This window comes from Fusarium oxysporum, chromosome 10, assembly GCF_000149955.1.
Source record: "Fusarium oxysporum f. sp. lycopersici 4287 chromosome 10, whole genome shotgun sequence".
In the NCBI taxonomy this organism is placed as follows: domain Eukaryota; kingdom Fungi; phylum Ascomycota; class Sordariomycetes; order Hypocreales; family Nectriaceae; genus Fusarium; species Fusarium oxysporum.
In genome coordinates, this window is record NC_030995.1 from 634,796 (window position 1) to 655,171 (window position 20,376).

Genomic DNA, 20,376 nt, shown 5'->3' on the forward strand with positions numbered 1-20,376 from the left:
TCTCCCAGTATGGAGTAATAATTCAAGCGGGGGTCAGGATGGATCACGTGCGCTTGTCACTGACCATTGCATTGAAGATAAGAGATAAGCAACCAAGATCTGGGCACCGACAGTACCCAAGACGGAGGTGGTGACATAAATATATTGATCAGTACCTCCTTCCACTATTACCATTTATTTCTGTCAACCTCATTTCGTGTGCGGATTAATTTGTGACCCAACAGAAGAGGGCATTGCCCCACCAAGCATTGCGGGGTGATTCGCTTTGGCCGTCTTCGGAGCTGCATCCAAAAAACTTCGACAGCTGGACACTCGCGCGATAACAACATTTTATCGAGATATATCTATCAGTCACTGCCAACATTAACGTCTTGTGTTGTCCAAGAAACTTCGAACGAAATTCATCATGGCTCCCGAACGTGTTTGCCTGTAAGTCATTTGCCACTCAATTGGTTCGAGCAAGATAACTGACCCTTGTCCAGTGCCTACTCTGGCGGTAAGTTGAGAGCTCCAGAAGCAATATCATCAACATCAACATCAGATATTCTGACCAATTGACAGGCCTGGATACTTCCACTATTCTTAAGTACTGCGCCCCCCATGTTTTGCTTTCTGACGGATTGCGGCGAGAAGACTACGACGTTGTCAAGTCTTCGAGCTCGATGTGGAGACGACAATCATCGTAGATGTGGGATTGTTTAACAAGAGTTGACCAATGACTCTTAGGTGGCTCGTCCTTCAAGGCTATGAGGTCGTGTGTTTCCTTGGCGACTGCGGCCAGGAGGAAGACTTCGATGCCGTCAAGGCCAAGGCGCTGAAGCTCGGTGCTGAGAAGATGATCATCGAGAACGTCCAGCAGGAGCTGATTGACGACTTGGTGTGGCCCGCCATCCAGTGTAAGTCTTTACAGGCTGTTCATGGTACTGTAGCGGGCTTACTAACAGAATCCGCCAGGCAACGCTATCTATGAAGGACAATGTAAGATGGTTCACCTCGGACGCTCTTCGATGACATCACTAATGCCCTGAAGACCTTCTCGGCACAAGTCTAGCCCGGCCGGTATTGGCCAGGGCAATGGTGCAAGTTGCGAAGGATAACAACTGCACGATCCTCAGCCATGGATGTAAGTTGTCGTGGTTTTACTGGTCTCATTACTGTTCGATCCAGTCACTAACACGTAACTCTAACCCTAGGTACCGGTAAGGGCAACGAGTAAGTCTTGATCATGATCCCGATAAATATTTTGTCGCTCTCTGTTGCTCTTGCACCGTACTAACTTTCTTCTAGCCAAGTCCGCTTCGAGCTGGCGTGGAAGGCATGTGACCCTAAGATGAAGGTTCTGGCCCCCTGGCGCATCCCTGCGTTCTTCAACCGATTCCAGTAAGCCTCCTATTGTATTCACTACTGCATATTTGAGCTAATTATTCTGCAGGGGACGTGCGGATCTTCTTAAGTTCGCCGAGGAGCAGAAAATCCCCGTCAGCTCCACTCCCAAGGCCCCATGGTCTATGGACGATAACATCATCGTATGTATGAAAGGTCCCACTGCTTCTTCGTAATACTAACTATCGATCCGATAGCACTGCTCATACGAGGCCGGTGTAAGTCCTACTACGGGAACACCTCTCTTTGCGCCCTGTTGACACTGAACCTGCTAGATTCTCGAGCAAACCGATAAGGAGCCCCCGAAGGACATGTGGAAGCGCACAGTTGGTGAGGCGACTCAGCCTACAAACTTGTAAATTTTACGCTAATGCCTCTCCGAAGATCCCCTGGACGCTCCCGATAAGCCTACTCGCTTCACCGTCCACTTTGCTGAGGGTGTTCCCGTTAAGCTTGAAGTTGATGGCAAGACCGTTACTGGCTCCTTGGAGATCTTTAAGGAGGCCAACGAGTTGGGTCGTGCCAACGGTAGGACCGCGAACCGAAGGGCTTTCAAGCGAGTACTGACGCAGTGCCAGGTATTGGACGTGAGGATATCGTCGAGTCGAGGTTCATCGGTAAGTCTACTTTCAGGGAACTTTCACATCAGCACGCGATTGCTAATTTTTTTCATTTCAGGATTAAAATCTCGTGGTTGCTACGGTCAGTCTCGACCATTTCCTTGCTTTTTTAATGATTTGTTGTTGTTGGAGACGTCTTTGAGGTTGCGGATGCATCGTCGATGTTTTGGCGGCCGGCGACGTAGATCATGGCCCCTTCGCAGGCGACACCTGTTCCGCTCTCCCCCATGCACTTTGACAGGATACTCTAACATTGTATACAGATACCCCCGGCTTGACTATTTTGCGCAAGCTGCATCAAAACCTTGAGGTAAATTGTCACGTCTTTGAGCATTGGATTGGCTCATGCTGCGGTGTTTGATATCCCTTGATGCGATTCCAGAGTCGTCTCTTGGGCCGAAAGTATCTTGCCGTTTAGAAGCGGAGCTGCCTCAAGAGCCCTCGAAAGCCTTAAGGGCTCAGGCTACTGGCCAAAGCAGCTGGACCTCAGCCCCCGAGGCCCATAGCTTCTGCAGTCCGGCCTTCATGTGGCAGTCCTGACCAGCGCCCTGGGCTTGTGCCGTTGCTCATTGCAATACAATACCAATCCAGGGAGTCAAGAGTCACCTGAGCATGAGCCAATCCAAACACTCTCTATCTTGAATAAGTTTAGGACTCCAGCTAACGATTGCTCAGGGTCTCGTGATGGATAGCAAGGTGCGCATCATTCGCGACCGTCTCTCGGATGACTGGGCGCAATGTATCTACAACGCACGTAGCCCCTTCCCTTCAAGCCCTGTCGGATTAGACATTGCTGACATCTTTTTAGGGAATGTACTTTACGCCTGAACGCGAGTTCGTTCAGCAGGCGATCTCTTTCAGCCAGAAGCAGGTTGATGGCAAGGTCGAAGCTCTTGCTTACAAGGGCAACGTTATCATCGTTGGCCGCTCCAGCGAGACATCCAATCTCTACAGCGAAGAAGAGAGTAGCATGGTAAGTACCTGAAGAGGACCACTTCGGATCAAAACTAACATGAGAATGCAGGACACTCTTGACATGGATTGGAGTGTCGAAGACACAACTGGGTTTATCAACGTGAATGCTATCCGCATCGCCAAGTATGGCGAGCGCAAGATCAGGGATGGCGAGCCCCTTTCCAAGCGTAAGTAGACAGACTTGGGATGCTGGCCTTCCAGCGCTGCAGAAGCTTCTGGTAGACAGAGGAAGATCGGCGAGAATGGAATGGTTTATGTTGTGCTTGGACATCACGAGTACGAGAAACAATAAAAAAAAAGCTCTTGTGTAATACCTTCTTCACTTCTCAGTGAGATCAATTACCGTGCGACTGTCCGTTGAAGAGAATAACTCCTGCAAAGTTGGAAATCACATGCCTGCAGTTGGGCTGTCATTTTCTTTTGGACATGCGACCGATGTTCTCACCTGTCCACGATTGGGATATCACAAAGACTTCACTTCAATTGTTGCCTCAACATAATCTGGATGGACGTTGACTAACATGACCATTGCCCCTCTCGGGGTTTACGGAGTTTACCCACAACGACGTAATCTCACCTCCATGTCGAATGCTTTCCCAACTTCTCATCGCATTTCACCCTAAATAAGCGATCGAAACGAATCCTATATACATTCAACTGTGATGTTCTCACGTGACGATGAAGTTCCAGTTCATCGACAATGACTCTACCCAGAAGCCTGGTGCCCGCAAGGCGATACGAAGTCATGTTATGAAGGGCAAGAATCTTGGTCGTACAATACAAGGTCGTGGGAAGAGGCATGCTGCACCTCAATTGAATGACTTGTACAAGGGTCTAGACCAATCGAAGAAAGATTTTGCCAAGAGCCTCGGCGGTGCTGTCGATAACGATGGCAATGCCTTATTGTTCCCAGAAATCGCAGACTCAGACACAGACAGAGACACAGACACAGACACTACATACTCTATCAACAATCCATACTCGGGGAAAGAGTATACGTACTTCTCATTCCCGGTTCAGTTCACTCCGTCCATGCGATACTATGTCTACGAATGTCAGTTTATCTTGGCTTAGCTCCACAACAACAGCTCACTAACCACCTTCAGTCCATACTGCGATCTGCAACATCATATATCCGTACGCCTTCTGTAGACCTACAGATGAGATTGGCTCACCATGGTTCAGGTACATGGTAGCAGACCAAGCTTGTAACTTTCTCGTCATCCCCTATCGCGAGACTACCACTAACCTTAGCTCCAGGCCTGCACTGTCTTCTCGCCATGGCAGCGACGTATCTCAACGTCCTACGGGACATCCCAACCCCCAGTCTCGAAAGCATCGAAGCAACTCGTCACTTCTCCCAAGCCCTTCGTCTCATGAACCCTCGACTCTCTCAGCCAGCCTCTGCTCAGAAAGACTCCAACATTGCTATAATAATCTCACTCGCAATCCACTCAAACATAACTCAAAATCTCACCGCCAGCACCATGCATCTTCAAGGCCTTGAGAACCTCCTCACTTTCCGGCCCGGCGGCATCTCCGACATACGCGAGTGCAACCGCGCACTACTCCACAAGATCTGCCGCACCGACATCGAACTCGCGGTTGCGCAGGGCACACGCACACGCTTCGGTAACGCGGGACTCACAGCAGCAGCGGCAGGGCCGATATCTGCTCGGAATCCCCCATATCCGTTGAACCAGATGAGTGAGTTGTTGCGGCAGATCACACGTGAACTGCTGGCGCTGTGCCGAAGACCCGGGAAGGCAAAGATGTCGGGTCTGCAGTACCAGGATGTGCTTATCTCGATGTGGCAGAGACTGGTCGACTTTGCACCGCTGAGTGGCGCGAGGCCACAAGATCTGATGGATGATGTGTGGCAGCTGGCCTTGTTAGTGTTCTTGGTTACCGTCACATGGTCTGCAAGTTATCTTAAGAGTGTACACTGTAAGCTCTTGCACAAGCTGCTTAGGGAGCATATTAAGAACCGTGCACTACTGGCGAAGGGAGAAGAGTATCGGCCTTTGTGGCTTTGGATAGTGTTTGTGTATGGGCTTTCGTTGACGAATGGGGATTGCGGTACACTTGTCTTGGATGAGATTCGCGAGGCCTCAAACCTATTGGAGACAAGGAACTGGGAGGAGGTGAGGGCTAAAGTGAAGCCGTTTCCGTGGATCGGTATTGTCCATAATGTTCCTGGAAGGGCTTTATGGGAAGCAGCTGTGGTCACTGTTCCGCCTCAACCTTTTACTGTGATAGACTAGACATTAGCCTAGGTAAATAGAAAGGGCTGGGGATGATCGAGCCTCGCATTGATAGTTGTTGCCCCAAGCCTCAAAGACGTCCAAGACGCCTGGCCGCGTTTCATGTACCATTTCAACGAGGAAACGAGATGCTAACTCACCCTAACATGAATCTCAAAGTAATGTGATTGGCCTGATATGTGCGAAGGGTTTGGAGTTGCTATGGTGTCTCAAACGACTTGGAAGCACCGTAGCCACCTTAGACGTAGTCATCTACTATTTATCATCATCCCAACAATTACTACACTTACCACTGATTAACATATATCTTCGCCATCCGCTCTCCATCCCAGAAGTATGTTGCTCGCGTCCAGGGTTCGTATATCGGCTTGAGAGATGACTCGATCAGCAAGCCATGTTGATCGATATCGCGCATGAATATGTCTTCCAGTGTCAGATATCCCGTCGCATCGCGCGAAACGACCCAAAGGAACTGGCAAACTCGAGTGTTATCCCCACGAGATATGCCACCATCAAGGACCTCTCTTTCACGAAGCTCCCTATCGACGCCATGCATAAGCTCGCGATATTTGCCGAAAACGAAATGGAAAACAGATTGAAACGAGCGCAAGCACCATCGTGGCTCCTTATACCCATCAAGGATCGAAGGAGTAGTAACTGTTTTGCGGTCGCGGAAATGTGGCAGACTCATTAGAATCACGGTAGGTATTTATACTCAAATGTAAGAGAGGTTTGTCACCTTCCAGGAATCTTAATATCTGAATAGCTAGGCTTCCATTTGACATCGTGCTTAGCGACAGACTTTAAGTTACCTGGCTGGAAAACTCTGTGAACCTCACGTATTGACTCGGAGCCTGAAGATGCCTTCATTCTTGAATGCATGCATTTGGTCGAGGTTTTTTAAACTGAGAAAAACCATAAAAGATAACCTAAAGAAATATGGGAGTCCTTTTTTCTTCTTTTATAAGATTACTTACTTTAATGCTTAATAAATATTTCTCTTACTTGATATTAATATTTTAAAATTCCTAAGGTCTTCCTAGCATCTTCACAACGCAGGGCCCTAAAAATTCCCGAGAGTCTGGATTCGGGATGGCCCGTTACAACAAAACATGTGAGATCGGCAGTTGAAGCTGGAGCTAGCATTTGAGAGGCAGAAGTCTTACTTCCCATGTACCTAAAATTTGACAACTTCGAGAGCGTATTCATCAGCAAAACCCGTTCTGCAGTCCAGGGTTCCGTCTAAACAGCCCACTAGGCATTCAATAGCTCGCTAGACCAACCCAATCTAGACCCATCATCCTCTCTAAATAGGAAACCCCATCAGAGCTATTGATTCAAAGCTGAGAACTATCGAACAATTCCACGCGATAAACCTAGACCAAGACCGCGGAAATTTCCCATCATGTCAGGAGAACGGTCGGGCAGCGGGAGGTGGACGCCTTCGCAACTGTTATATATTCTTAGTTCGCTCTTATTCTCAAGTGGCGTAGGTGATTGATAACCTTCTTTCGCTCAGTCACTCGTTTTAGCCTTTCGGCTTATTCGTTCGTTCAAGATGCGTTCCGTTTCAGCGCTTGTGGCTTTGGCTTTCGCGAGCTCGTTTGAACTTGTTGCTGCCAGCAATTGCAAGCCCTCCTCACCAGCTGGAGCTAAGACTACGGATTCCGCTTCAGTCACCGGCGGAACAGCAACCAAATCAGCACCTTCGTCCGAAACGACCGACGGACCAGTAATCATCACTAATGCTGTGACAAACGGCGACTTTGGAGGTTATGATCCCTCATCAGATGGCGGTATCTACGCCTTTCAAGCCGGTGGCAATGCGAAACTCCTTCAAGGCCCGGGATATCAGGGAGACCACACCGAAGAGAGGAACTGTGTACAACTCAAGACCAATTCAGGAACTCCCGGTCAAAAGCGAGATTTCGTATCCGAGAACCCCTGGATTCAGCAGCAGCTCGACAATCTAGAGCCCAGTGACTTCACTGTTCGCTTCTGGTACTCTATCGTGAACAATGCTATCGCGGATACGTGTCGTATCGAAGGACTTTACGGAAATGTTCAATTTGGAGCAACTCCATACTTTCCTGTCGTCGCTGAAGGCAACAACTGGTTGGAGTTTGTCGACTCGATGCCTGTCACCACTACAAGTGGAATGATTCGTTTCGAGCTCAACTGTATCAATGGAGGCTCTGCTGAAGTCTACTTCGACCAAGTCTTTGTCTCTAACAAGATTGGCGATGAGTGGGTTGATGGCATTTCGTTGTTCTTTCCTACGTCGAAGCATGCTGCTACCATTGCTCCGGCTCAAACAAGCACCGCTCCAGCTGTGGACACAGCTACGACTAGCAGCGACAGCACCGAGTCTTCTGGCCTTCCTACAACCCAATCTTCTCAAGCACAAACTATTACCGATGAAGCCTCAGCAACCGACAAGACAGTCGAGTCCACCTCAGTCTCCGCCTCAGCCCCGACCTCTGCACCAACTAATCCTACCGCATCAGGCCCTAAGCTCTGTGCCAAACTCGGAACTGGCGCAGCTGGTCGAGGCTGCGCCAAGAGGCCTTATAGCAGCACAAAAGGTTACAAGGGGTACGGCGGTAGTAAGATCACAAAAGAGCAATGTGCTGCTCTCTGCCTTTCAGATACCAACTGCCAAAGCTTCGAATGGCTTTATCAAGGCAGCGGCTGCGCCAACACCTGTAACCTTCTCGCCACGAACTGGGCTGACGTCCCTACCAATGGAGGCCTTGATGCCGCTTGGGCTTACGACCGAAGCTGTATCCAAGAGGACGAGTGCGCCGAGCAACCTGCTGGTTCTTTATGCGTAAACGTCAACGCTGATACGCCCGCCAAGTCTTGTACTCAAGTCAAAGGCAAGGCAAAATCTTGTGCCAAACCCTTCCTGACTGCCTCGACGAGGGGCGTTTGTGGTCTTAGCAACGAATGCCGCGATCTTTGTGCCAAATATCCTTCTTGCAAGTCTTATGCAGCGACATTTGGGAGCTGTAGTCTGTATGACGCCAGATCTTCTGAGGTTGCCGAGGCCGGAAGTGAGCTCTTCTGGTTTACGGATATGGATTGCCATGCTTGTGGACAGGGAAATGCTTACTTCGACTACATTTCTATTGGTCAAGACCCTGCGAATATGCCTCAGTGGACATGTGCTGCGGAGGACAAGACAACTTCGACCATGGCTGTGCCGACGACTACCAATCCAGCTATCGCAACCACCTCTGACGTTGAATCAACCACGAGTGCAAGCCAAGCCAGTGACAAGGCCGACTCATCAACAATTATTCCAACTACAACTACTGCACCTCCCTCCACCACAGCAGCTCTGTGTGCCAACGGCGTGCCATCCCCCGGAATCTGTTCCGCCGCAAACGTTGTGCCTTCAACAGCAACATGTGGCAAGCGTGGTTGGCCACGCAATGTCGAACCATATGGCCGTAGTCTCGCTGACTTCCCTAATCAAAACACATTCGAAGACTGTGCTCTCATTTGCAAGCTTGATAGGTCGTGCAAGGCCTTTGCTATCGATCCTACTAGATCTGGGATGAGGTGCATGTTCAGCTCAGACCCAACTATCGATGGAGTCTCCAATGCACCTGGCGTATGGAGTAATTTGGAGTGTATGAGCTGCACACTTTGCGGTGACGCAGTCACTTCTTCGCAGCCTGTATCTGAGGCCCCCACAACCATGATCACCTCGACACGACCAGCTGGCGAGGATTCCTCCAGCACCCAAGCTGCAACAAGCGCGTCAGGGGAACCAACCACTACTCAAACGACACAAGCAGAGCCAACGGATTGTGCAGTACCCTCAGCCTCTCTAAGCGACGACGTTACCTGCGGTATCCCCGGTCAAAGCGGCCAACAAGCTCAAAGCGCTCGTCTCTTAAACTATGTCATCAAACCAGTTGGAAGTCTGGCCAACTGCGCTGCCGTCTGCCTCCAACGGGCAGATTGTCAGGGCTTTGCGTACATCAAGAGCAACACTGAGTGCTATCCCTTTAGAGTTGGACCTGCTAGTTTGGGAATCACGTATAATCCTCAGGGCACGGAGAAATACTACGATAGGGGGTGCTTCTCGTGTGCTTCATGACGGGAATATCCGTAAAGGCGACGTTTTATCCATATTTCTCGAGTAGGGTTGCTTATCTATCACATAGACCCCAGTTATCTAATAGTCTAATTTCATACCTTCAATCCTGAGAGATGAAGATGCTTAAGGAAGCTTATGTTGTCCTAGGATAGCTTATGGTATCTTATAATAACTTAGGATAAACTTAGCAGCCTTTTGACAAGTTTATTTTCACCCATGGATGCAAGCATCTCAAGCCCTTTGATACCTCAAGGCATGCCCGAGCAAATATCTTGACATAACTACAGAACCCACGAGTGATTAATACTCCCTTCGGCTATAGATGTCGATCTTAGCACATTTCTAGAAAACGCAGCCGCCCGCTGTCATCCGGTAATAAACACTCCATCAGCCCTGAAACCCAGCCAAGCTCGCTTGTTTTCAGGAACACTCTGCCAAGATATCTCAGCCTCCAATGTTTCCACTCGCGAGACCCGAAAAACGGGGAATAAGCAGCTTGGCGCCGTTGCCCAGGCGGTGATATTCTCGTCCGCCAAACATAGGAGAGCAGTGAGACTCCTGATCTTTAGACTTAATCTTAAGTCTAATCGGATGACATATTTGTGGAGATGTAGAAACATTTATATCTGGGCTCCTCTCTCATTGAGATGGTGTTTTGGTAACTCACTTTCTTTTCAACTACATTCTTTATAAACTACACTTACATTCTTTATCTGTCTATCGTTAAGGCTGTGCCTATTATCACCATGATGCGATCCGCCCTTATTTCTCTTATCCCTGCCTTCTTGGCCACTGCTTGTCCTGTCCCCCAGGCTTCCGAGTCTGCTGGTTCTGTGGTTTCTTCTGGTAGCTGCGGTGCAGCCGAAGTTGATGAGCTCGTTGGGTACGGAGCCAAGACCACTGGAGGCTCTGGTGACCCTGTCACCGTCACCTCTTGCTCGGAGCTCACCTCTGCTCTCTCCAATGGCGGCGTCATCCATATCGACGGCCAACTTACCGGCTGCGATATCATGAACGTTAACAGCGACACCACCATCCTTGGTGTCGGTTCCAGCTCTGGCCTCACTGACAGTGGTTTCCGCATCAAGAAGGCCGACAATGTCATCATCCGCAACCTCGCCATGAAGAACCCTCCCAAAGGGATGGATCTCATCGACATCGAGACCTCCACCAACATCTGGATCGACCACAACGAGTTCTCCGCCGAGGGTATCACCGGTGACAAGGACTTCTACGACGGTCTCCTCGACGCCAAGCGTGGCTCCGACTTCCTCACCTTCTCATGGAACAAGTTCTCCGACCACTGGAAAGCCAGTCTTATCGGCCACAGCGACAGCAACGGCGATCAAGACACTGGGAAGCTCCACGTTACTTACCACCACAACTACTGGAGTAACATCAACAGCCGCGCTCCCTCCATTCGTTTCGGAACCGCGCATATTTACAGCAGCTGCTATGAGGATCTTCCCACATCTGGAGTGAACTCTCGCATGGGTGCTCAAGTTCTGGTTGAAACTACTGCTTTTGTTAACGTTAAGCGACCTATTGTTACGAACCTTGATTCCAAGGAGGATGGATTCGCTATTGAGAAGGACAATCTTTTTGAGAACAGTGAGGCCCAGATCACGCAGGAGAAGGATTTTGTTCCCCCTTATGACTACACTACTGACTCTGCGGATTGTATTTGTGAGTATCTCAAGGAGAATGCCGGTACCGGTGTCATCAACGCCTAAGTGGTGCGATCTGGTATCTGCCAAGCTTGACAAAGGGAGTTCTAGACAAATATAAAAGCCTTTCATAGCCAATAGACTCTGACTTTAAGTATAAGACTTTCCCAAATAACTATTCCTGTAGAATTCTCATAACATTCGTATTAATTCAGCCCATGGCCTAAGGAAGCAAGAAAACTTCTGACCTAAATCTAGGGTATCATTATTAACTACTCTCAAGGCCTTTTAACTCCGATTAGATCTTATTTATCGACAATGTAGTCATCCTTTCTGATGAGACCTATTCGTCCTTGATGGTATCCCTTTGGTCTAATCACTACCTATCACAGTGCGACTGCCCTTGCTATTACTTGTTCCGAAGTTTACAACTACAAAATAGCATATGAGCCCGGCCACCATATTAAGCATTTTAAAGCCATATTCTAAGCGTTATTGTGGAGTCGATTTGTTGGCAAAGCCAGAGAGTGTATGTCTGTAATAATTGTCTTAGGCGGAAAGGAGATTATCCTTGTTCAGCTCTCTCTTAAAACCCTGAACTATTTTCAACCCAATTAGCAAACTAATATATGCAAACAATCACTGGTTCTAGTACAGTTGTTATTTCAAGCCTCAGGAGACCAGTGCTGACGATCTTCAGGTACAAAGATTGCCTACAGGGGTGAAGAGGGGCATCCAATTACATAGCAAGGTGTTGTTCTTCGCCGACTTTTCCTGCAAGGTTGGTTTCGTATACATCAAGTCATTCAGATTGTTTTGTGAATCTGATTAGGCTGAATTCGCATCTTGCTTCCTCGTTGGAGTGGTTGATGAAACGTGACTGAGCGACTTGCATGTATTGGTGCTCTTGGCTGCAGAGCCTGATTCTGTGAGGCTGAGCAACCCGGTAGAGCTGAACAACAGATCATGTCAGACTGATACATAAATGTTCAGGGACACCTCTTTTTCAAAGATCATGTTCCGTCAAGAACACAGCCCAAGATGGGGGATTCTTCAGACTATTGCACTTCCACCTGCGAAGACTACCCGGAGGACATTCCCTCTTACGGCGACATTGGAGGGATCGGGGTAAGCACAAATTTACCTCACACCGTGGGAATCACGGTCAGACATATTCATGAGACTTAAAGCGACGAGGTCACTCTAGCATTCATTCTTACAGCGTGGATGGTAGTACTAGTTCTCATCGTGTATTATCTCAAAGCCTTCGATCCTAAACTGGACCCATTTCGAAAAGAGGGCACGCAAAAACTCTCCAAGTATCCGAACTCAGTCGACTACTTCGTTAACAACCTTCTTCAAAAAGTACCTGGTCTAGGAAACGACTCCTCAAATCCAGTACCATGCAGGTCCTTGAGGCTTGGAGGGATATTCAACAACGTAAGACTCGATTCTCACCAGCCCTTTCGTACCTACATAGGCTCAGGTCATATACATCGCAGTGCGTCCTGATGTTTGCCGATATCCAAAGCTTCACAGCGCTCGCAATCTTGATTAGCGCATATGTAGCTATGGGCTGCGATATAGTTGCCTATCACTGGCAATACATGATTTATCTTGCATGGATGGCTTCCGTCACCCACCTCGCAAGCCTCTCATTCCTCCGCAACCACCTTACCAATAACTTCGTGAAATGCATCTGGCGCCTAACAGCTATGGCTGTTATTCAAATCCTGTTGTCGGTGGCAGTTGGACTGGCAACGACGTTTGGCGACAATCCTTGGTACAGGGAAGCTGATCAGCTAATAGGAATAGAAGTTCCCCCAGCAGAGGGTGGTCGCCCTGCCATCTGCTACTTCAAACAAGGTGTCGATGTGAACTCAATCACCTTTTCATCGGGCGTTAAAATGATTCTTCTTCTTCTTTGGGGGTTTTCGATACGCATTGCCAAGATGTTTGAGAGGTTTGAGGGGGGTCTGCGCAAGTTTGCATCTCGTATGCATCACAAGTCAAGGATTTTGCGATACGGTGTTGATGACGGTTCTACCACCCAAATACGGGATCCTAGAGCCCGAAGAAAAGGGCAAGGTTTCTTTGGTCATCTGCTAGAACCTTTCAAGATCGCTATCCTCGTCGTACTCAGCATTCAGCTCAATTTCCTTACTTCCTTTCTCGCCGAGGTATGTCATCTCTTACCTATACACTGATGAGATATTTCTAACATCATTTCTTAGGTATACTGGCTACTCTTCACCATAATCTACATTACAACAAGACTGGTCAAGTTTCGAATACCCTCTCCCGCGGATGATAATAAGTGGACATTTGGCCAGGTTCTTCCGCTGATCCTTCTTGTTGCACCGATTGCAATAGCGATCGAGTCTTTCTACACGGCACCTAAGACTCACACACCACAAATGACTCATACCAATACTCAGCAGATGAATGGTCCCGGTAGTGGCCTTGACCCCGTCGCTGGCCTTGGCCATGTCGACAGCCTAGCCTACCGAGGTGTTTTCTTTTTGGCAGCGCTATCATACATCGAGGTCGGAATCTACTTTGTCCTCGATCAGCCAGACACAGAAGGACTTGCTTTGCCATTGTTGCAGATTGCATTATCAATATTACTGTTACAGCCCCTTTACCAGATTTATTGGGTCGTCTGCGACGTTTTTCTGTCCAAGGCGATTTGGAGCAGGCCATTGAAACTGACAACTTACGATACCTTATTCCTCGGATCTTCAGCGATGCAAGTCTCTCTGAACTTTTGCGCGTTAAATTTTGGAATTGCAAACTCAGGGGCCTTGCAGGCTGGCACAGCAAGCCAAAAGAGCGTGGCTCTGTTACTGTTTTTTTCTTGCAACTTAATACCATTTTGTTTTACTTACCTTCTTTTAGTAAATCTCATTTATCACATGCCGAGACTGAGAGCTACCAGATGGCGATTTGCCATATTGTTATTTTTCCCATGTTACATCTTTCTGTCCTTCTTTTTAATGTCGTGTTTTTTTCGCTTCTTGAATTGGAGGGTTGGTGTTTCCTACTTTGACCCGTACATGTTAGTTACTGCTGTGGCTCTGAAGCTTTTGCAGCTCTTAGCCTATGGTCTGGAAGTTTGGGCGGATAGAAAGCATTGGGCCAAATGGGTGACTTTTTGTTTGAGATGTGTCCTACTGCTCGCGTTTTTCTCCCTTTGTTCATTTCTCAATCAAATGTTGGACTATGCTTTCATCTTTCTACTAGCAGGCGGTTTTGCGTTGTCTTATCAGATATGGGCTTTTATAGGTGTGAGCTTTTATATGTACAAATAGTCACTCAGGCAATGTATCCTTTTGACACTATTCCAATATAGATGGCCCGTATGGATGGAATCGATGCTTTCATCTCCAGTTCCCCAAGGCTACAGACATATCTTTCAGAACGGCAGAAGTTAAGTATAAAACGGGCCATGATGATCCCAAGTTTCTTGACCATAATCTATTCTTGCACTGAGTTGTATCAGCCAGCGAGTTCCAAAATGCTTTAGGATACAATACCTACGGAATAAATGACGTTGACTGGTACCATACTGGCGGGACCTGGTGGATATCGGTATTCCGCTCTCAACAACCCCAGATTCCGCCCCCGCATATCAGCCCCCTCTTCAACTTATAACTCACTTGACTCAACTCTCATCTCATCTCCTCACTTGCCTAGTCACAACTCTTACATACAACTAAATATCTCATAATGGGTACGATTTCGATAAGAAAGTTCATTCGCTGGCTCCCAGACGAGGCCTCTGAGCCAACATCGACTATAGTCGTAACATCACCACGCCTCAAGCGCTTCGTTGATCTACGCATTCTCCTCCCCGATAACGACCCATCATGGACCGGTCAAGATGGTACGCACCTCCTACACTGTCTCCCACTCACAGCTGATACGCATCAGAACCCCTTCCCCTATCTCGTCTAGACTGGGCCATAGCCGGCACAACAGTATCTACCAAAATCCCCGACCCAGACGGAAACTTGACTTCCCACTCAACGTTCCATCAATGGATATCATCCCGCACTCTCGACTCCGACGCCGGCTTCATGTATCCTCAACCAAACGATCTAACCCTCGAAAAGGGAAGTATGGTTAACCCTGATACTGGAATCGACACAGCGTATGAAGAGCTGTGGCATGATGCTACGCCAACTGCTGTGCCTGGCGAACCAGCTGTCAGAGCGCTTGTTCTTCAAACGGAGGATGAGAAGAACGGAGTGAGGGGCTCAGTAGTGAGATTGGGATGTTATGCGCAGGGGCTGATCAGAGTTGGAGAGAATATTTCACTCGAAAGATGGGAGTGGAAAGAGGGGTGGAAGAGGACTATTAGTATGGGAGATGCGGAATTGCCGATTGGGAAAATTCTGGGCGAAGAGACATTGAAAGAGGGGGACACGGTTGGTGTTGGTGGGAGAGAATGGAAAGTTATTGAAGAGAGTGGGAAAGATGGGTCAAAGTTGTGATGGCAGTTCACATGATCTAAAGCAGTCAACTCAATTACACTCATGTGAGCCTCAATTATCATCAGCGCAAACTCTCTCGGTTCGTTCGGCCGAGTTTAAAATGCATTTTGTCTACACATCTGTGTAGCGGCACTTAACAAGTCTTTGAACTCTCACACTAATCACTACAGCGATGCTCTCTCGCATGCCGTCTCCATCCAGTTCATTTAGGTCCCCCTCTGGTAGCTTTTGTCTTTCTTCCCCGGTCTTTCCGTCATCTAGTAGAACCACCTTCTAGGCCATCCACCGCTGAGCATCGCAAACAAACGCATTATAAAACTTGATCCTCCTCTACTTTGGTCCATACAGCAAAGCCCGCTCCGGGGACTTCCTCGTCCCATCATGCTTCTTATAAAAACTCGAACAGCATGCGTAGAAATTTCCACGATGTAAAAGCAAAACGCCCTTCCATGGTTTAAACAATTGTGTTCGTAACCGATCAACATCTTCTGAAACCGAAACCTGTAAGCAAGGCGCAATAAAACAGTGAATGCGCAAACGATATCGCAATCGATATCGCAATGTGAAGCTTAGACAGCCCAGCTGCCTCGTCGTTCTCGGACACCCCATCCAACGGGGTCCATGCTGTCGAGGTTGGGGTGCTGTCTAGCCCACTCCTTAATATAGGATTGAAGAGCATGCCATCGAGGGCATCTCTGATCGCGAGGCTTGTCGGCCTCTGATTCGACGAGGTGGCCTTGGGCGAGTTGCTTCTCATCATCTCTCTCAAGGTCCTCAATACTCATCAAGCTAATACGTGAAAGCTCGCCATCAAAAGCGCGGGCCATAGCAGGATAGCCTAGCGATAGATAGTTGTACACTTGGGTGACAAAGCTATCATCAAACTCCTGATCAATCTTATCTTCGAGCTCTGCATGTGCCTTTTCCTTCTGCAGACGCTCGTTAATACCATGCAGCATGTGGAGTCCCTTGGGGGGACCGGCCCGTGTCCGGTGCTGCGCTACACCGTTGGCCTGGCCATTGGCTGCTCCGATCATGGCAGGCTCGTCTGTGTATGGTGGAGAGCTGATTTTTGAAGCGTCACCGGGAGTGGCCGCCGGTCTGGGCGTGGCGAGCATTGGTGGGGCATGCAGGTCTGCTGGCACCAGGTAGTTGTCATTCGAGTCTGATCTGAAGCAATAGCCTCTCCAGAGACCATTCTGACCCGAAAGATCCCGGAACTTCTCTTCGGCATGGCGTTCTGCGAATGGGTGATCGGGCTCGAGCTTGGTCTGCTTGGGAGACGGACACCTCCGGAAAACGAGGTCTTTGCCGAGCATGGGCGGTGTGACACCCAGACGCTTCTTCTGGAACGAGGGAGCAGGCGATCCGCGTCCGAAAGGTCGGTATCCGAAGGGTCGGGCGAGGTTGCGCGCGGCAGCAAAACCGCCGGTGTCTGGGGGTATTTGAGAAGCTTTGGCGTACGGGATATCTGCAGATCCAACGGCCGGGGCCGATGGGATGAAGGGCATCGTAGATTCGCCAATGTGTCGGGATGCTGCAGGTGCCGGGGACGATGCCTTGCTGCGTTGCTCGGCTGTCAAATAAGATTCTGTGTCAAGCAACGGCATATGCGTCTCACCAATCGGGCCACTGACACCGATCGATGACCGCTTGCTACTGCTATCACGAGGGGTGTTCGAGGTGGTCCACATCGGATCCGGAGGAGGTTCAAGGTCCATTGCATCGAGGTCTGCCGTATCGGTTCGCATCATAACATCCTCGTCCTTCTTAACCGCTGGTGCTTCCACTGCAGGTTCTTCAACGAGGGTGTCCATCTCCCCAGGCTTCTCGTCAATCGCCATAGCATCCTCATCTTTCTGCTGTTGTTCCTGCTCCTGCTTGGCCTCGACATGCTCCTGCATGTGTTTATGCCACCAGCCGAGATTGCTGTCGGACGATTGCCGCCGCACATTGTGATGGTGTTTGACGGGATGGCCATGGTGATCATGCACGGGAGAAGTGCTCTCGGGAGATTGATCACTTCCTGAACTCTCACGGAAGTAAAAATGATCGACATTTCCTTCACGAATGTGACTGTTGGGGAACGCGGCGAGAGCGGCCTCCTGCATCTGGCGCTCCGCCTCCTTCGCAGCGATCTCTAGCAGAAACGAAACGACATTCTCATCCTCGGATTCGCGACGTCTGGGGCCATTGGAAGGGGATTCGTGGGCATCGTCTCGCCGCCTGCCGCGGTGTTTTGTGGCGGTGTAAATGTTCTTTGTGTAAGGGGTAATGTCGGTCTTGTCGGTAGGTTTGGTCGCAGGTCCTGCATCTCCAACTCTGCGGCTTCTACGGGACGATTCGATCAACTGGGGAGCGAAGCGTCGCTTTGGTCGCTGCTGGTGCTTCTTCTGCAACTCATTCAAGCCAGGTGAGGGAGAACGAGGCGAGGGCTCGGGTGTAGGTTCGGGATTAGGTCTCATTGTGCGAGGCGTCTTTTTCTCATCTGATCTGTTGCTTGATCGACTGGTTGAAAATGTGGTCTCAATGGGCTCTGGAACAAACCGTCGCCGAGGTTTGTCTGTCGTGGCCATGATGAGGGGAGGAGAAAGAAAAGACCAGGGTTCGGGAATAGATGACTCGTGCGGACTTGACTGGGTTGATGCGAGCTCGTTCGTACTTGGCCTACGTTGCGCTCGCTCGCTCGCGGTGCCTGTGCCTGTCCTGTGCTTGTGATGGAGGGGCAGGGGGGGACAAAAACAAGTGAGTAATAGTAGTGTTTGCCTTAGGTAAGGGCAATGAGAAGACCGCAATTGGGGTAGACCGCAGGATGTTTCGGTGGAGGAAGGGTAAAAGGCTTTAGTGGGAAGGGGAAAAGAAGAAAAGTAGAAGGGAAGATTAAAAAATGTGAAGGTGGTTTGCTAGTGACGACAGTCAACTTTTGCTCTGGTAGAGAAAAGCAGTTGGAATAAGAGACTCCGACTGCGCGGGCGACCTTGGTTTTAGCAACAGCAGAGGCCAGAGCAAAAAGAGCGGGCGGGGCGATAGAGGCACCTCACCTCACTAAACAGTACAGTACCAGGATAAGTCTGTTTTCGGTAGTAGAGGTACATGGATGGAATTGTCTCTGATCCATCCATTCATTTTCTTGGTGACGAGAATGGAAGCGGGAAATGGCTGGCGTCCGACGCCGGCGGTCACAAGTTCACATTTCAGTCAAATCAACGGGCAACGGACCCTTGTTAATGGATGGAGTGTCAAGTCCATGTCCGGTCAGACTCTGCTCTATTCTCGCATTGGAAGTGCCGCCACAAACTATCGAACAAGTTCAAGACCTAAGCCTCGCTATCAATTGTCCAGCTGCCTTCCACGGCCTCAAAATCATCATATGTCGCAGACAACTCCAACTAAAAGAATCACCAAATTGCTTATCTGTCTACACTGGAATTTCTTGTTTTTCAGCATCTCATCCCACATGCCACCTTGAATGACACGACGCGGACACCAGTTCCCGAGGCAAAAGTGCAGTGCAGAAAAGACCCCTGGAACACAAGGAGAAGGGTCTGCCAGTCCAGCTAACGTTAGCCGGCCCAGTCCAGCGGGCACCACCAGTAAACTCAGAACCCAGGCAGCAACATAAAAGCATGCTAGCCAACTCCCAGCATCTTAACAATCAAATCAGAGTATGTTGCGTTCTGTGCGCACAAGTGATATTACAAATAAAGTAATGGTCCATGTATCATCGCTTAAGGTCGGGTTTTAATCAGGGCACTGCATTTTCCCTTTGATGTTCACAAACAGGGCGCTCAATCTCTCACAATGTGAGGCTCACGATAGTGTCTCTGCCTCTTACCCCAGCATCAAAAGCGGTTTCCCCGTGGGAACCATGTCTCATTGATTCTGTCAAGCCTAGCCCAGACCAGTTCTTGGTGGGGGTGTCTTGGAGTCCGTCAGGGCCATGGTGGGGTCTCATTAACATGGGATATCAGGAGTAGATGGACAGTGTGAGAGTCGCAAGAGTCAGGATATTACTGTGCTGAGGTCATCTTTCAAGCCCACGATAGCACTGAGCTTCACATCTGACTCAGAACATACAGTACTTTACTCTTGAGCCCACACAGGTTGGTTACTTCACTCAATGCCCTTTGATTCATTAATGTACTCAGATTAATTGCAATGTCAGCTCCCCACGTCCAACAATTCCAATCCCACCAACATGCAAGCAATCGTCCCTCATGTGGCTATCATCGACCAGGCCTCTATGATCTCATCCCAAGACCAACCCGCGTAATAAAACACCGTACATAACCAAGCCAAGACCTCGAATACAGGCTCGCCACCCGCCGTCCGCGTCCGCCCGGGGGCTCTGCTGGTGTTCCCGCCCGGGCCCCGAAGCCGCAGAGCCCCGGTGAGAAACAGCCATCCCAAGAAACCTGGAAACAAACAAAATGGACATCGACCCGCTGCTGGGGATTGACGTTCCTGCAGTTCCGTCCTCACCGACTATTTCAAACTCCATCTGAACCGAAACTCTGAAACTATTGTCAGAAGTCTAGACAACTAGTTAGATCAGGACAAACTGAACTAGACATGCACAAAACTTCAAAAGAGGTGTAACCAAGGTCCTCACTAAAAGGCCCATAAACTCGTGGCCATTGTGGCGACCAGTCCAAGCAAGAACAAAGAGAAGAATTCTCATGACTTTGTCTCTTCTCTTTTCTCAAAGACAGCAGCACTTCTGGCTGTTACGCTGTAACCCTCCATCACCAGGTCCGCAAGGTCCGTTATCTCACAGGCGTCACACCCTCGCTAAGCCAGAGCCTCAAAGGCGCCCCCCTTTCTCTGCTGTGAGATCTGATGTTGGTTGCAGGTGCAGCC

General features: G+C 49.2%; 8 protein-coding genes across 23 annotated transcripts; 6 read left to right on the forward strand and 2 right to left on the reverse strand.

Moving 5' to 3' along the window:
- Positions 1-406: 406 nt before the first annotated feature.
- On the forward strand, positions 407-3,270 carry FOXG_13797 (argininosuccinate synthase; the record flags this gene model as incomplete). Its single annotated transcript, XM_018393809.1, has 19 exons — positions 407-429; positions 483-496; positions 562-586; positions 727-896; positions 955-978; positions 1,031-1,123; positions 1,194-1,212; positions 1,288-1,380; positions 1,433-1,526; positions 1,581-1,601; positions 1,659-1,713; positions 1,768-1,911; positions 1,962-2,000; positions 2,062-2,085; positions 2,267-2,313; positions 2,679-2,753; positions 2,812-2,976; positions 3,028-3,145; positions 3,188-3,270. The coding sequence occupies 19 exons, from the start codon at positions 407-409 to the stop codon at positions 3,268-3,270; spliced, it is 1,326 nt and encodes a 441-aa protein (XP_018253141.1).
- A 386-nt stretch (positions 3,271-3,656) lies between these two features.
- Positions 3,657-5,242, forward strand: FOXG_21258 (uncharacterized protein; the record flags this gene model as incomplete). The annotated part of the gene is made up of 3 exons (XM_018401566.1): positions 3,657-4,032; positions 4,085-4,186; positions 4,239-5,242. The coding sequence occupies 3 exons, from the start codon at positions 3,657-3,659 to the stop codon at positions 5,240-5,242; spliced, it is 1,482 nt and encodes a 493-aa protein (XP_018253142.1).
- Positions 5,243-5,528: 286 nt separating this feature from the next.
- FOXG_21259 (uncharacterized protein) lies at positions 5,529-5,933 on the reverse strand (the record flags this gene model as incomplete). The annotated part of the gene is made up of 1 exon (XM_018401567.1): positions 5,529-5,933. One exon carries the CDS (start codon positions 5,931-5,933, stop codon positions 5,529-5,531), a length of 405 nt encoding a protein of 134 aa, XP_018253143.1.
- An 804-nt stretch (positions 5,934-6,737) lies between these two features.
- Positions 6,738-9,513, forward strand: FOXG_13800 (uncharacterized protein). Its single transcript, XM_018393810.1, has one exon. It carries the CDS (start codon positions 6,801-6,803, stop codon positions 9,351-9,353), a length of 2,553 nt encoding a protein of 850 aa, XP_018253144.1. The 5' UTR covers positions 6,738-6,800; the 3' UTR covers positions 9,354-9,513.
- A 429-nt stretch (positions 9,514-9,942) lies between these two features.
- On the forward strand, positions 9,943-11,187 carry FOXG_13801 (uncharacterized protein). Its single transcript, XM_018393811.1, has one exon. It carries the CDS (start codon positions 10,100-10,102, stop codon positions 11,084-11,086), a length of 987 nt encoding a protein of 328 aa, XP_018253145.1. The 5' UTR covers positions 9,943-10,099; the 3' UTR covers positions 11,087-11,187.
- A 628-nt stretch (positions 11,188-11,815) lies between these two features.
- FOXG_21260 (uncharacterized protein) lies at positions 11,816-14,528 on the forward strand. Of its 15 annotated transcripts, none has more exons than XM_018401569.1 (5): positions 11,828-11,948; positions 12,014-12,148; positions 12,218-12,460; positions 12,523-13,200; positions 13,255-14,511. In XM_018401569.1, the coding sequence occupies exons 2-5, from the start codon at positions 12,062-12,064 to the stop codon at positions 14,329-14,331; spliced, it is 2,085 nt and encodes a 694-aa protein (XP_018253147.1). In that variant the 5' UTR covers positions 11,828-11,948; positions 12,014-12,061; the 3' UTR covers positions 14,332-14,511. The 15 variants fall into 15 exon arrangements, with proteins under 15 accessions (XP_018253146.1, XP_018253152.1, XP_018253147.1 ...); XM_018401572.1 differs by having other exon boundaries at positions 12,014-12,460; positions 13,255-13,769; positions 13,919-14,445; XM_018401571.1 differs by lacking the exon at positions 11,828-11,948 and having other exon boundaries at positions 11,962-12,148; positions 13,255-13,769; positions 13,831-14,467.
- On the reverse strand, positions 13,326-19,009 carry FOXG_13804 (uncharacterized protein). Of its 2 annotated transcripts, none has more exons than XM_018393813.1 (2): positions 14,561-19,009; positions 13,326-14,508 (listed from the first exon to the last, which is right to left on the reverse strand). In XM_018393813.1, the coding sequence occupies exon 1, from the start codon at positions 18,090-18,092 to the stop codon at positions 16,086-16,088; it is 2,007 nt and encodes a 668-aa protein (XP_018253161.1). In that variant the 5' UTR covers positions 18,093-19,009; the 3' UTR covers positions 13,326-14,508; positions 14,561-16,085. The 2 variants fall into 2 exon arrangements, with proteins under 2 accessions (XP_018253161.1, XP_018253162.1); XM_018393814.1 differs by lacking the exon at positions 13,326-14,508 and having other exon boundaries at positions 15,159-15,208; positions 15,432-19,009.
- On the forward strand, positions 14,631-18,756 carry FOXG_13803 (uncharacterized protein). Its single transcript, XM_018393812.1, has 2 exons — positions 14,631-14,906; positions 14,954-18,756. The coding sequence occupies exons 1-2, from the start codon at positions 14,750-14,752 to the stop codon at positions 15,514-15,516; spliced, it is 720 nt and encodes a 239-aa protein (XP_018253163.1). The 5' UTR covers positions 14,631-14,749; the 3' UTR covers positions 15,517-18,756.
- Positions 19,010-20,376: the final 1,367 nt, after the last annotated feature.